At 39.4% G+C, this 14,838-nt stretch overlaps 1 protein-coding gene across 3 annotated transcripts in view; it reads left to right on the top strand.

Moving 5' to 3' along the window:
• The window catches only part of eps8l2 (EPS8 signaling adaptor L2), a 178,622-nt gene extending 172,696 nt beyond the window's left edge, over positions 1 to 5,926 (top strand). For all 3 annotated transcript variants that reach the window (XM_087996608.1, XM_087996610.1, XM_087996609.1), the window contains exon 21: positions 225 to 5,926. In XM_087996608.1, the coding sequence (XP_087852734.1) occupies positions 225 to 296 (72 nt within the window). In that variant the 3' untranslated portion in view covers positions 297 to 5,926. The remainder of the gene's footprint in view (positions 1 to 224) is intronic.
• The last annotated feature ends 8,912 nt before the right edge of the window (positions 5,927 to 14,838 follow it).

Raw genomic sequence — 14,838 nt, 5'->3', positions numbered from 1 at the left:
TGAACATTCAGAACCATCACCTGTACAACAACCTACAGCAGATGGGTACTTGCCTTACTCTGCAAAGGTTTCTGCTGGATCAGTGTACAGAATTACCCAACCAGTATTGTATTGTCTCAAAACTGGACCATATATTTTCTCACCACCCATAATCAAGGTAACTTTTTTTTTTAAAAAAGATGTTGATAACTTTATTCTCTCCTTTCCATATTCTAATTTTACAGAAGCATCGAGGAGATACAGAACTGGAAGAAATCATGAAACGAAGACAAGAGAGGATTGATTCCAGTCAATAAAGTTTCATTGCTGTTTGCTTTGCGATTGGACAATAAGACCAGAAATTAACCCTGTACAAATGGAAGGGTGGGGTCTGTTATACAGAATTAATAACTACTGATTGTTTTGTGTATTTTACTCCTGTTGTTTCAAGAGGAAAATTCCATTCAGAACCTGCGTGGCTTTCATACTGGTAGTTGGCCTGAAGTATTAATACGTGCACCATATACTTTTAGAAATATAAATATATATATTATATATGCATGTAGCTGTAATAGTGGACAACTGTGGAGCATTGTTGCCAAAACCTGAAGCCAAGTGAACACAATATAAATGTAATTTGCTCATTATTAGTTGAATGGCAAAATGATAACTCTGCAGCAAGCTCCTGACCTATACAGATAAGCTGAGAAACTGCTAATAGGCAACATTAATGGATGAATTGTGACAGTAATCTTGTAACGTTCCTATACCTGCTATTTTATTGAAGAGGGCTGGCATCTCTGCTAAAATGGAAATGTAATTGTTATGGACCAGGCCAGCCCCCTCAAAATGTTTCCAGACAATAGCCTAGACCTTAACTTTTTGTATATTTTTTTAGGCAGATGTAAAATGGATATTCCAGGGGTGATTTATCTGGTCAAACCATTCAGCTTTAAACAAATCAGAATTAATTTAAACACTATGGATGAAACATGAACAAAAGAAAACAGAATTTAGAATAACTGAACTTATTTGAATACCCAACTGCCTCTATCGCAACTTAACGAAGGAGCTAATCCAATCTCTGCAACACCCCATAAACACACCCTTGGAAAAAGGTAAATCCAAACGTAGGTTCTTACAGGCAGGAGAGCTTTCAGGGAGCATGGAATCTCTTTGCCCTGTAGCTGCTTCTCTAGGTCCCCAGCAATTTTTGACTGCTTGCTAAAATAAACCAAACTAGAAAAAAACACCTGAACTGGGAGAACTGGTCAGTCCCCTGCCATTGTTTCAAAGTAGACATTTCCAGACATATAGGAACTTCTGCCTTTATGACCTCTCTTGAAATAAAATCGAGGCCAACATAACCTTGTTAAAGGGGCAGCATTATCAGACAATACCATATAAACTATAAACACTTGCCACATAATATCAGCATTCTATCAATAATGGCTTAAATATGAGTATTGACTTAATAGTTCAGTAGGTAACTTATAAATTCAGTTATTTAAGACTTAACACAAGTGTACAACAGGTTGCACACATAATAATGGTCCTATCATTCTAGAATATTAATGTAGTGACTACCTATTAATAGTCACTATGGTACAGAATGTGAGTCTTGCTAAAAAGACATCCTGTTGAAAATTTTTATCTTGCACCCTTCAGAACAGACAGATCTTACATCTGTCTTGATGATTATAAGATGCTTCTGTTTCCAGTACAACTGCAGAATAATGTTTGCTTAGGCTTCTTGAAACAAGCATAAATCATAACACACCACATCCAAACAGACACTAAACTGAGACAAAGCATTGAACTTTGTTTGGGAACCTCCTTGCTGGAATAAAACACAATGTGGCAGCAAGAGACACCCAACATGCATTTTGCAAGTTGGCCAATCAATGGCTCAGAGCATGCTTGCTGACCAATTTACGATGATAATGATCTCCTGAAGCTGAAGGAGCCAATACGGGTCTCCCAATACAGAACATTAATTGCCCCACCGTTTGAGCTGAGTGGTCCAATACTGAGTGAGGTAAAGACAGCCTTCGCCTCTCTACTGGACAGCCAGATGTCAACTTCTCCACTGGGCAGCCAGCAACTACAGCTTTGGCCCAACAGCCATTGGTTGGTGAGCAGAGAGGATTGCTAGAGGGATGAAGTGATATCCCTGCCCCATCTGCTTGGCAGGCTGTGTCCACTCACCACCAACATTAAAGTGCTGTGTGAGACTTCACCTGCCGACCGAAAAACTCCACAATCTTCCATTGCCTTAATAGACTTGCCACTACTTGCAGGCAGGCAGGCAGTCCTCTGTCCCTGGTATACCCTCTCAAATGGCTTGGGATGTGATGATGGCCACAAATCGGCATCCTGACTGATCTTGTTAAAACTCCAGGCTCATCTACCTCATCAGGCTTTCAAAGTTCTGCCCAAGATCATTAATGTGGATACCAACTCAAAGCTGAAACAAGATCTCCATTCAACAGACATCCATGATAACTCCGTTAGGTTTTTCATTTAATTATAATACAAATTCATATACAGATTCTCTATTCAGTGAATTAATTGTAATTCTAAGAATAACTAAATGGATCCACTTCCTAATCATGTAGATCTCACATATCCAGTACATTCTTAAAAGATGCTCAATTTGAAACAATATCCATGGTCGCAGGTACACACTTGAGAATTAATGCAGTGTCCACTTTCTACAAGCAACAGTCAGTAGTAGAGTATTGGTATTTTTAACCATGGTCATTTATCATTCTGCTGGTAGAAGTTAACTCCTGGCTACAATTGTCAGTACTAATAAAAGTTAGTAAATAGCAGTATGCAAATTGGATCTTGAAATATTTTCCTTTAAATATTATTTTACTGTAAAGGTGTATATATTTGATTCTGAATTAAAATGAGCATCATAAATGGGGTCTCTGCCTAATCGATTAGAATTGCATCTGTTTACAGATGTTAGAAAATGATACAGCAATGGTAGAAAGAATTTTTTTCTCCCTTGTAATCAGGTGATTTTTAAAAAAATTATTTTGTGTCAGGGATCCAAGTTTAAAAGAATTTCTGTTTGGCAGGATAATAAGTGAATCAGTTGCCACTCTGTTCCCATTGGACATGAGAAAGAGTACCAATCTGGCTGCAATTTTCTTGTCTCAATCTGGTCCCAATCGAAGGGAAATGTAAAAAATTCACATAATATACTGGGAAGAGTTGGTTGGAGCATAATATTTTGCAGCACTGCAGTGGTAGCTTTGTTCCATTTCTATTCTACAATATTTTGTTGTGCAGTGTTTGCTGCTATTGCTAGATGCTATGGGGCAATTTCTCAATCCCAGGTCTGATATTACTTATTTTGATCATGTTAGCTCCCTATATATTCAAATGATATGTACTCCCATATCTAATGGAACATAGCAATAGTATTATTCTTGAGTTTTCATAGTTACCCATTTTTTTTCCTTTTCTCTCCTCAAGATTTTTCTAGGAAACCACTCAATACACAACTGCTACTTTCTCTTCCCTCGCCCATAGCTCAGCCTGAAATTGGATTGCAGCAATGGCAGGGTGAGCTGACCTTCATTCGCTGACCTTAATTCACTGACCATGATTTCCCTGTCCTCTCCTCATAGCTGTCATGCACTTCCCCTCTAGCTTGGACTGTCTGGAAGGTGGCAATAGGTCTCTGCATGTGGCAGTAATAGGTCTAGGGTCCCAGACAGAGGAAAGACCTTTGTAGAAACCTCAAGCTTGGCTCCTGATTTACCTACTAGGATCTCTGTTTCTGCCAAGGCATACAAAGCTGCATCTTCAGGTTTCAGAGTTCACTTCCCCTTTGAACTCTGCTTGCAGTTCTGACAATGGCATAGCCACCTTTACATTGCAGCTTTGTTCAGACAGACAAGCGCTTTGAGTTCACAGATTTGTATCGTTCACATACTTGGTATGAAACATTAGCATCAAATGGAACAGTTAGAATTTATCTGATTTCAGGAGATTATGAAAGGGGAGTTCAGCAGTTGCAAGCAAGAATTTATTTTCTTCCCATCTTTTGTTCATGCAACACTTGCCATGGTGTTCACTATATTTTTATGGTGTGAGCAAACCTGGTATAAGATTAAAAGGAAGTGAGTGGTACAGTTGATGAGGCTATACAAATTGAGAAGAAAATATTTAGGAGGTATCCTTCACCAAGCATCTGCAGATAATGCTGGCCTTTTGAGCAGATTTATCTCTCAATACTGAACTTAATGTCCAAACGGTGGTTTTACAGTGTGCACTTAAGTTTTGTAACAAGTGCTTCAATTCATCATCATGCCTACCTTGTTCCAAACAATGACCGCAATAAGGTGCTACTCATGCACCAGGGATGGCAGATGCTGCTTGACTGTACAATAGTATTATGAACCTTTTGGTACTAAAGCAGTCGTCATTTGAGGGTTACTTGTCCCGGAGTCTTCACACATTAAGTCATGACTGCAGTTTTAATGGGCAGTCTGGTCCTGTCCTAATAATAAGATCAGCAAGCAAGGCTCATGAGAAAGACCAACTCTATTGCCTCCCTAAGAGGGCTGGTGTCATGTGTCATTCTAGATATCTCATTTTTCAGGACAGAAGACCTAATAGTTTTCGTTAGAGCCAAAAAAAAGCACATCAAAGGACTCGGTTGCAGCTTTATCTGCAGATCCCCAGTGTCAGAGATCATTTATAATATGCATTTACACTTTAGAATTTCTCTTAAGGACAACAAATGCAAACACATGTGGTGCCATCAGTTGCTGCCCACCTCACATGCAATTTTACATAAATTAAAATTTCAGTTCCATAGTATTTATTTTGAATCTAATCAAAACTGGAGAATATCGGGAAAATTCCATGATTGTAACCTTGACTTCACCATCTTTCAGCAAGTTTAACTCCTAGCGAGCTTTGAGAAGATTTGTAGCTCAGTTTGAGATTCTGGATGTAGGCTTGCTCGCTGAGCTGGAAGGTTCATTTTCAGACGTTTCATCACCTGACTAGGTAACATCTTCAGTGAGCCTCTGGACAAAGGTTCAGTGACCAAACCTACATCCATAAGTTTAACTCCTCAATGAAAGGGCAGGATTGCAGAATTATGCAATCTCTTTTAAAATATGAAAGAGGTAACAGTGGTCATGATGATCAAGATTCTCAGTAATCACTAATAGACAGAGATTGCACTCATGACGTCATTTGCACAAGTAATTCAATTAAACCAGTACGACGTCACATCATGAACACTCCAACTTCCTACATTTATCCTACATTTATCCAATTCTCACAATTTCTGAAAATCTTGAAAGTAGTTTTGACTCCAGATTCTGAACAATGTCAAACAATGCCCCAGTTATCACAAACATAGCTTCACTATTCACCACAAATCTGCAAAAATCTGAATAGAGATTTTACATATTTTGCTGCTGATATGGGCAATGTTCAGATATCACTGATGTAGATAGATGTCAGAAGTCTTTGGTGTATTTGCAACTTAAAGAAGAAAGGAAGCTGAACTCCACATGATTTTTCAGTCTCTGAATGCATTTTATTCTTATTTTAATATCAAGGTCAGCCTTGATCTAATATACTTTAATGTCAAAATTTCATTGTTTAATTTTTTGCTTTTTTATTCATTAAAATAACATATTTTGACATGCAAGTTCTAATAAGAGCATTGTTCTGTTGCTTTTTACATAAACATTTTGTCAGGGAAATGAAAGAACTTAAAATTAGCTTTGTGTAAAATGAACTTCATGTTTTTCCAGTGGTAAGTTATGGAGGAGTGAAAAGAGTTATGCAATAATTAACCAAGATTTTTCAAATCTGAGAATTCATTTTTTAAAAATTAGTGCTAATTTTTAGCTCTTTTTATGAAAACAAGTCTTTATTGTAAACTGAATAAATTAAATAAAGTAAGTGTATGAAGTTTTTCTTTCAAGTAATGCTATGTTTACTACCGTGTCACCAAATGGACATTGGACAGCAGCATAAACACAAAAGAAACAAGTTGACAATCACAATGACCACTCAACCACTGTACAGTATATCTTATATATACTAGTTCACTCTCCACTTGCATTCCTATAAAATATTCTATATTAATCTTTCTCCAAATTGTTGGTTAACAAGTTAGCTGAATGAAAAATACTGACATCTGAATGGGTCAAACCATATAACTCTTTGGATGTAATCTTTATCAGAGTGAGGATATTTCTCTCTCGTACAACTGCCTATCGCACCTCCCTGTGCATCTGAATGCAGCCCCTCATTGTAAGACCACAGGGTCATCTCCTGCTGGGGGCTCTGCAGGTGTTCTTGTGGAAAGATCACCAGACACTCTGAGAATTACTAGGAGAGGAAGAAAATCCTTCATGAAGTTAAACTTTTATTTGCAAATACAAGCTGTGACAATCAGATAATGGCTTCCCAACTGCCCCTGATTCTTGGGGCCACTACTCTTTTTATACTTTTCTAGTTCCTGCGCTTATCTGATAGCATTAGCATAACCAATCATACAAGTTTGCTTTGTCTTTGTAAACTAGTCATCTTCTGCCACACTGGTCTGCTGCTTGCACTTAATCTATCACATTATACCACCATCGTCATTAGCATTAGCTCATCTATCAGTGATTTAACTAGCCTATCATAATGTGCAACCATTATCTGTTACTGGAGCCCTGTAACATGTGCATGCATTACGCCACTATGTTAATTACATAATGCCAAATTAGCTTGCATATACTCCATAGTGGTGACCAGGCATATTTCTCCACCTCTCGTGTGCGGAGCGGCAGGCACATGAAACTGAAGGGACACCCTCAGATCAGCGATATGTCAGTGTCCGTGTTGCTGGAGAGGTGTAGGAGACAGTGTAGGCAATGGTCCCTCTTATGCATCCTCATGGTGATCTGGCAGCTTGAGGAGCTCTCTGCTGTGAGAGATGTCTGTGGACTCTTGGAGGGTGGTGCCCCTGTAAGAGGTAAGAGCTAGAAGGCCAAGTTGCAGCCATGGGTCAAGAGTGATGTTTCATGCTTTGTTAATGTGTCCATTGCAAGGGGATGACAAGTGTTATTCACTTGGATGTCTGCATCCCTGTAGAAGCAGTCCCTGTCTTTTCTTTTCAGGGCAAGAACCCTTTTCTCAGAGGGAGTGAGGACATGGATGTCCAACAACCTACCACCTGTCTGATATGACTCCACCCTATTTGGGCTGTCTTCTGTAATGACATAGAGAGGTGCATGTGTAATTCACAAGTGGGTGGTACAGTTTGTTAGGATATGTGAGAGAAAAGTAGAGGTGTTCGGAGGGAGTGAGGAGACAGCTTGGAGAGCATATCTGGTTGGTGGTGTGGGAGGATGGAGGTGGGGTGCAAGAACAAGTGAGGCAAGATGTGTGCAACATGGAGGATGTCAGAGTATAGGTATTGGTAAAAGGTGGGTACAGTGACATAATGTAAGGTGGAAGAGAACAGAACAATGCACTTACGCTGATGGAGAAAAGAAGATCATTGATCTTCTTCCTGCACTGTTGCCCAGTCTTCCTACGCTGGAAATGACACTGATCCAGGTAGCAATCTCTGACTAGGCTGAGATGACATATTGATGTAGCCTCATCAGCCATTCATCTGGAAGAAGACCTTTCCCTGTTCCAGGACCTTCAGATCCCTCTCTGAGAAGCCTGGCAACACTATCACTTTCTCTACTGCCTGCTCTGGCACCTAACACAGCCAAACAGCACAGCTTGCAAGTGGCAGTTCTCCGGCAGGTTTGGAAGATGGCACAGCCATGAGGAATGCCAGTCTTAATAAGACCTCCTATGAGCAACTAACTGCTCCAAGAACGGTGTGTGGTAAGTTGGGGCTGAAATCAGACGTGATACTTGTCCTGAAGGCTGAAACAGTCATCAATGCAGCAAGTTTGCTCCAATACAGAGAGAAACCTCACTCAGCCTCATGAAGAGAATTACTCTGCCAATCTTTACACCATCATACCTCAGCCAGTGAAGCATATAGTTCAGCCCTTTGAATTTGTTACATCACAGGATAGATCGAGTGAATCCTTAGAAGAGTATAAAGGCAGTAAGAATATACTTAAGAGGGAAATCAGGAGGGCAAAAAGGGGACATGAAATAGCTTTGGCAAACAGAATTAAGGAGAATCCAAAGCTTTTTACAAATACATCAAGGACAAAAAGGTAACTAGGGAGAAAATAGGGCCCCTCAAAGATCAGCAAGGTGACCTTTGTGTGAAGCTGCAGAAAATGGGGGAGATACTAAATGAGTATTTTGCATCAATATTTACTGTGGAAAAGGATATGGAAGATATAGACTGTAGGGAAATAGATGGTGACATCTTGCAAAATGTCCATATTACAGAGGAGAAAGTGCTGGATGTCTTGAAACGCATAAAGGTGGATAAATCCCCAGGACATGATCAGGTGTATCATAGAACTCTGTGGGAAGCTAGAGAAGTGATCGCTGGGCCTCTTGCTGAGATATTTGTATCATCGATAGTCACGAGGTGCCAGAAGACTGGAGGTTGGCTAACGTGATGCCACTGTTTAAGAAGGGTAGGAAGGACAAGCCAGGAAAGTATAGACCAGTGACCCTGGTGGGCAAGTTGTTGGAGGGAATCCTGAAGGACAGGATGTACATGTATTTGGAAAGGCAAGGACTGATTAGGGGTAGTCAACATGGCTTTGTGCATGGGAAATCATGTCTCACAAACTTGATTGAGTTTTTTGAAGAAGTAACAAAGAGGATTGATGAGGGCAGAGTAGTAGATGTGATCTATATGGACTTCAGTAAGGCGTTTGATAAAGTTCCCCATGGGAGACTGGTTAGCAAGGTTAGATCTCATGGAATACAGGGAGAACAAGACATCTGCATACAGAACTGGCCCAAAGAGGATTGTTTTTCAGACTGGAGGCCTGTGACCAGTGGAGTGCCACAAGGATCAGTGCTGGGTCCTCTACTTTTTGTCATTTACATAAATGATTTGGATGCAAGCATAAGAGGTACAGTTAGTAAGTTTTCAGATGACACCAAAATTGGAGGTGTAGTGGACAGTGAAGAAGGTTACCTCAGATTACAACTGGATCTTGATGGGCCAATGGGCCGAGAAGTGGCAGATGGAGTTTAATTCAGATAAACGTGAGGTGCTGCATTTTGGGAAAGCAAATCTTAGCAGGACATATACACTTAACGGTAAGGTCCTAGGGAGTGTTGCTGAACAAACAGACCTTGGAGGGCAGGTTCATAGCTCCTTGAAAGTGGAGTCGCAGGAAGATAGGTTAGTGAAGAAGGTACTTGATTTGCTTTCCTTTATTGGTCAGAATATTGAGTACAGGAGTTGGGAGGTCACGTTGCGGCTGTACAGGACATTGGTTAGGCCACTGTTGGAATATTGCGGGGAATTCTGGTCTCCTTCCTATCGGAAAGATGTTGTGAAACTTGAAAGGGTTCAGAAAAGATTTACAAGGGTGTTGCCAGGATTGGAGGATTTGAGCTATGGGGAGTGGCTGAACAGGCTGGGGCTATTTTCCCTGGAGAGTTGGAGGCTGAGGGGTGACCGTATAGAAGTTTACAAAATTACGAGGGGCATGGATAGGATAAATAGTCAAAGTCTTTTCCCTGGGGTCGGGGAGTCCAGAACTAGAGGGTATAGGTTTAGGGTGAGAGGGGAAAGATATAAAAAAGACCTAAGGGGCAACTTTTTCACACAGAGGGTGGTACATGTATGGAAAGAGCTGCCAGAGGAAGTGGTGGAGGCTGGTACAGTTGCAACATTTCAGAGGCATCTGGATGGGTATATGAATCGGAAGGATTTGGAGGGATATGGGCCGGGTGCTGGCAGGTGGGACTAGATTGGGTTGGGATATCTGGTCGGCATGGACAGTTTGGAGCGAAGGGTCTGTTTCCATGCTGTACATCTCTATGACTCTATTTAGTGCAATCTATAGTATATCTGTGATCTAATTCGCTAACATCAGAGTCATTCCTAATGTCCCTTGAAACATTTGGCTAAGAAAGTCTCAAACTGAAAACTAACAATTGACAAAGCATTAAGTGTTGTTTGCAGCTAGAAGATTCAGAACGTGTATCAGCCTCTGTGTGTGAGCATGTTTTCTGATGGTAGTCCTGAAAGGCTGACTCAAATTTTAGACAAAGTGAATTACACAGATTATAATTGATATAAAGGGGTTTTACATATAGAATATTAAACACATTGCTATGAATTACACTCATAATATTTAATAGAGGAAGAGATTATGCAGAACATGATAGGTATATGAGAGCAGGTTAGACAGTAAATATGCATGAGTTACATGGAAAGCAGTACGTAATTTGCAGTGAATTAAACGAAAGACATAGGAATTGCATGACAATGAATAATTGACTGAATTTCATTGCAGTGAAATATCATTCTTCAAAATTACCCTTTTTACTATTTGTTGGGTGTTAAATCTGTTAAAACAATTAAGTAGATATTCCATAAAATAGCAAATATCCATTTTTTAAAATGTATAAGTAATATGTCAGAATACTCCACTCAATATTGCTGTTGTTCACACTGCAGCTATGCCCTTAAGGTTATAGCACAGTCGCAGCTTATTTCCATAATTCTGGCTTGAAAATGCATTGGCTCAGTGTAATCCAATTTCCTCATTTCAATACTTAAATATGTCATAGTTCTCAAGCCATTTGATTCGGCAACTTAAGTCAAAGTTGTTCTTCCTGCCTGTCACTGTTCCTCCAAGACTTTCACTCACAGCCAAGCATTCAAGAGAGGAAAGCAGTAAAGTGCAGAATACGAAAAACCATGGGCCCAGATATTCCAATGGCTAGATAGTCATCAGAGCAGGGCAGACTGGAATTGCACTTCAGGGCTATGTAAAATGCCAGTCGCAGCAGGCTCCATATGAATTGCCCAAGAAGTTGATTTTGATGGGCAACTCCCCTGGACTCAGACACTAGAAAGTTTGCAAAATCCTCAGCACCTTTTCCTGGTATGTAAATACTGTGGGAACCTCCCAAATTGTGTCACACTACAATCTGGCAGTTGGTTATGTGCTAGTTCAGATGGTTATGCAAAACTTGCATTGGGTTACCAAATAAATACCTCCCACTTAACCAATTATAGCTGTGGAATCCATCATCAATATACTTATGCTCACCTTTTGAAGACTGGGACTAAAATGTTGATCTCACCTTAACTAAGATGTGATCATTTCTTTCTATTTCCATAGTGCATGGTGCTTTTCCCTGGTTTCACCCCCAGTCCTCATGCCCTCTAGTGGTCAATTCATCCAATGAAAATCCTAATTCCCTACAGTACTTGCTACTGAATGGGTTTCTCTTTACTGATGCATGGGTAAAATAAGATGCCATAATAAGGAGTACAAAGAAGCAACAAATGTGCCTTAGCACGTGCCAATAGATGGTAATTTGAGTAATCAAGTTCTTCCCAGTAGGCATTGCCAAAGATGTGAGACAGAGGAGTGTGTTCAACGCTGCAAACCTAACTTTATTCCAACACATCATTTCTCAGACCTATTAACATTCCAGATCTGTGCATGTTCTCACATCCCTAATTGTCCATCCACCTCTGACATTGCCCTCATTCTAATGGAATGTTATATATTTCAATCTATGGTAAGCATTTTTCAACATTTACCAACTGGACTTTGATGCCTGAATTTCAGCCTTACCATCTCCCAAATTCTCTTTCCCCCTTTATCCCTCTGACTTGCATTGCACCTGCTCATTTGCATTTTCAGCTATTGTGGTCCTCCTATACAAGGAGTTGAACTTCTCTGGCTTTTTCTTTTGTGGGAAATGAACGACAGATATTAACAATATGTGAGTGGCATAAATGCTTCCTTACATGAGTTAACTATTGAAAGACTGTTGCCCTTTCGGTGAAGTGTCCTTGAAGACTAACAAAACATTATCAGAGGCTACGTTCATTAAAAAGGTGGTTTAGAACATAGATTTTCATTGTATATTTTCAGAGATCAGTCATTTCTTTGCAGAGGTGAGTTTCCCCGACAGCCAAATGCTGAGACAATAAGAGTAGATTAATTAATGTAGAGAGTAAGATCCTAGTTGACGTACAATATAAGTCAGCAATAGAGCCTTATATTACTTTAATCACTTTTGTGAGATCATTCAGTATCTTTCTGCAGCCTGTCGCAATGAGTATTCCACTGATGGTTTCTCGCCTAAACCTTTCATGAGGCTTCCTCTCCAACTGTCATTGCTTCGAACCAGAAGTCAGCTAGAAGTATCTCTCTGGATGGTATAAAGTATCTGGCAACCTTTACTGCAGCTGCCTGCTTTCCTTCACTCCACCCCCATCTATTCACCAACCAAGGCTGCTGCTTCTTGAGACATTCTTCTCCTTGTGCTTCCTGTTGTTCAAAGTTGAAGTTCCCTTTTCACTAACTCCCAGTAATAGCTAGACAGCACAGAATGGTATTTATTGTTTAATACTGCTGGACAGATAAGCTTTGTAATCACTGCATCAAGGTAATCTCTCACTGACCTAACTGTAAAACAAATGCCATTCTTGATTAACAGCCCTACCTAGCCACAGAGTTATCTTTTCCAACTTCCTATTTTTGTTGCATGTCCTATACCTCTCACTATTTAAAACCTAACTCTTGTCAACCTGCAGCCACGTCTCTGTAATGGCCATCAGTTTGTATTTATTTCAATGTGTGCAATTAGTTCAGTTACTTTGTATTGAATGGTATTGCATTCAGATAAGGAATGCTGAGGTTATATAAATTATAGCCAACTACCCTGACAAATCTAACTATTTCAGACACAGAGTATCTGAATGATTCTACTGCCAAAGAATTTTAGCAAAGTTGTGTGAGTTACAAAATGAAATCAATTATTAAATAGAGTCTTCTAACTGGTGTTCTAATAGTATGAATACACAAAATCCTTGATGTGGAACCTGAGGAGAAACACTGGCAGGTTAGCAAGGAGTCCCATTGGATGTGATGCCCCTGCTCTACAGCGAGGGGTCTGTCAGGTGAAGTTGTATTCTATTGTATTTTGTTTGTCCAAAGTTACAGTGGCTACATGAGAAAATCCACGATCATGGTCACTTATTTCCAGAAATTTAAAATAATGATTCCTAACTACAAGCTCCTGTGTTCCCTGAACTCTGTCCACTGCAACACTCTGCCAAGTTCATTCCAATAATGTTGCTTCGATCAAAGGTTGGTCAAGGAGATGGTTAATTAACTTGGCAAAGGAGAGGTAGTGATATTGTGATATTATCATAAGTAATCTAGAGCCCCAGTTTATTCTTCTGGGCATGTGGTTCAAATCCAATCATGGCAGATGTTGAAATTTGAATTCAACAAAAAATCATTGATGATCATCTAACTGTTGTCAATTGTTGTTTAAAAACACATCTAGTTCACTAATTTTCTTTAGTAATAAGAAGTACTATCTTTAATTTGTTTAGCCTATATATGACCCAATAGCCGCAGCAATGTAGTTGACTCAATAGCCCTCTGAAATTCCCTATCAAAATCATTACAAAGCCTGAAGTAAGGTATTAAACTGAATGAACCATCTAGCATGTATCGGAAACAACAATGTTAAATTCAGCCCTGTCAACACTCAGAAGTCCTTACTAACATCTGGGGGCATGTACCAAAATTGAAAAGGCAATTGGAATTGTACATTACATTTAATGTCCCAGACATCAGCTTTAATATCCCTGGGTGTACATCCTGTCCACTGAACAGGACAGAGTTGGCAACGTAATCACTTACAATTGGGAGGGAACTGCCTCTAGAGTCCTCAACAATGACTATCAATAAAAAGGTTTCCAGAAAGTTTCAAGATGTTAAATCAAACATGGATAAAGAACCCTCCTACTGATTATTATTTAGTCATGCCTGTAGCCAATAACGACAACACTGACATTTACCCTGAGATGTGGAAAATTACTCAGGTATGTCCTATCCACAAAAAAAGCAGAATACATCCAACCTGACCAATTACTGACTACTCTTGATTGTCAGCAAAGTGATGGAAAGAGTTGTTGACGGTCTATCAAAAACCATTGTTCAACAATAAACTGCTCAATTCCAGTTCCACCATGCCCACTAAACTCGTGATCCCATTGAAGATTTGATCCAAACATGGACAAAAGAGTTGAACTCCAGGTGTGAGGTAAGAGTTATTGCTTCATACTCAAGGTAGCATTTAACCAACTCTGGCAAACATTTAACCAACCAACAAACAGTTGTAGCCAAACTTGAATTAAAGGGAATCAGAGAGAAAATTCTTTGTTGGTTGGAGTTATACCTGATGTGAGGAAAATGAGCAATAATAAAAGATATAAGAGAGTAATTGGAGCATATGAACATTGAAAGCTTGCTCTCCATTTACAGATGCCATCAATGGCAGCACAAATATGGAGCATAGAATACAAAAGCAAAAAGGAAATACATATCTTCTATAACATCTCTGTTATGCTTCATATGATGTCCTATGTATTGGCTGCTGTTTCAAAAGGTACTTAAAAACAATAGAAAAAAATGCAATGTAGATTTAATCGGATATTGCAAGAGTTGCAAGGATTCACAGATATGAATAAAAACTTCAAAGTAAGGTTTTCTTCAACAGGGTTGAAAAAGCAGAGGTTGTCTTATTAAGATGTTCAACATTATTATTAAATTTCAAGCTACTCCATATGAATTAAGAAAAACAATTAACCTTTAAGGCCATGAGTCAGTTTGTTGGTTTTGCAATGCTTATAATTGCTCTAACAAAGACACTGTGACATAGCTGTAATGTAAA

This window comes from Chiloscyllium plagiosum, unplaced genomic scaffold (assembly GCF_037043375.1).
Source record: "Chiloscyllium plagiosum isolate Xiang-an unplaced genomic scaffold, Cpla_swu_hap1 HiC_scaffold_18, whole genome shotgun sequence".
Taxonomy (NCBI): Eukaryota; Metazoa; Chordata; class Chondrichthyes; order Orectolobiformes; family Hemiscylliidae; genus Chiloscyllium; species Chiloscyllium plagiosum.
Note: the sequence above shows the minus strand (reverse complement) of the source record. Positions and strands in the feature narration are given on the sequence as shown.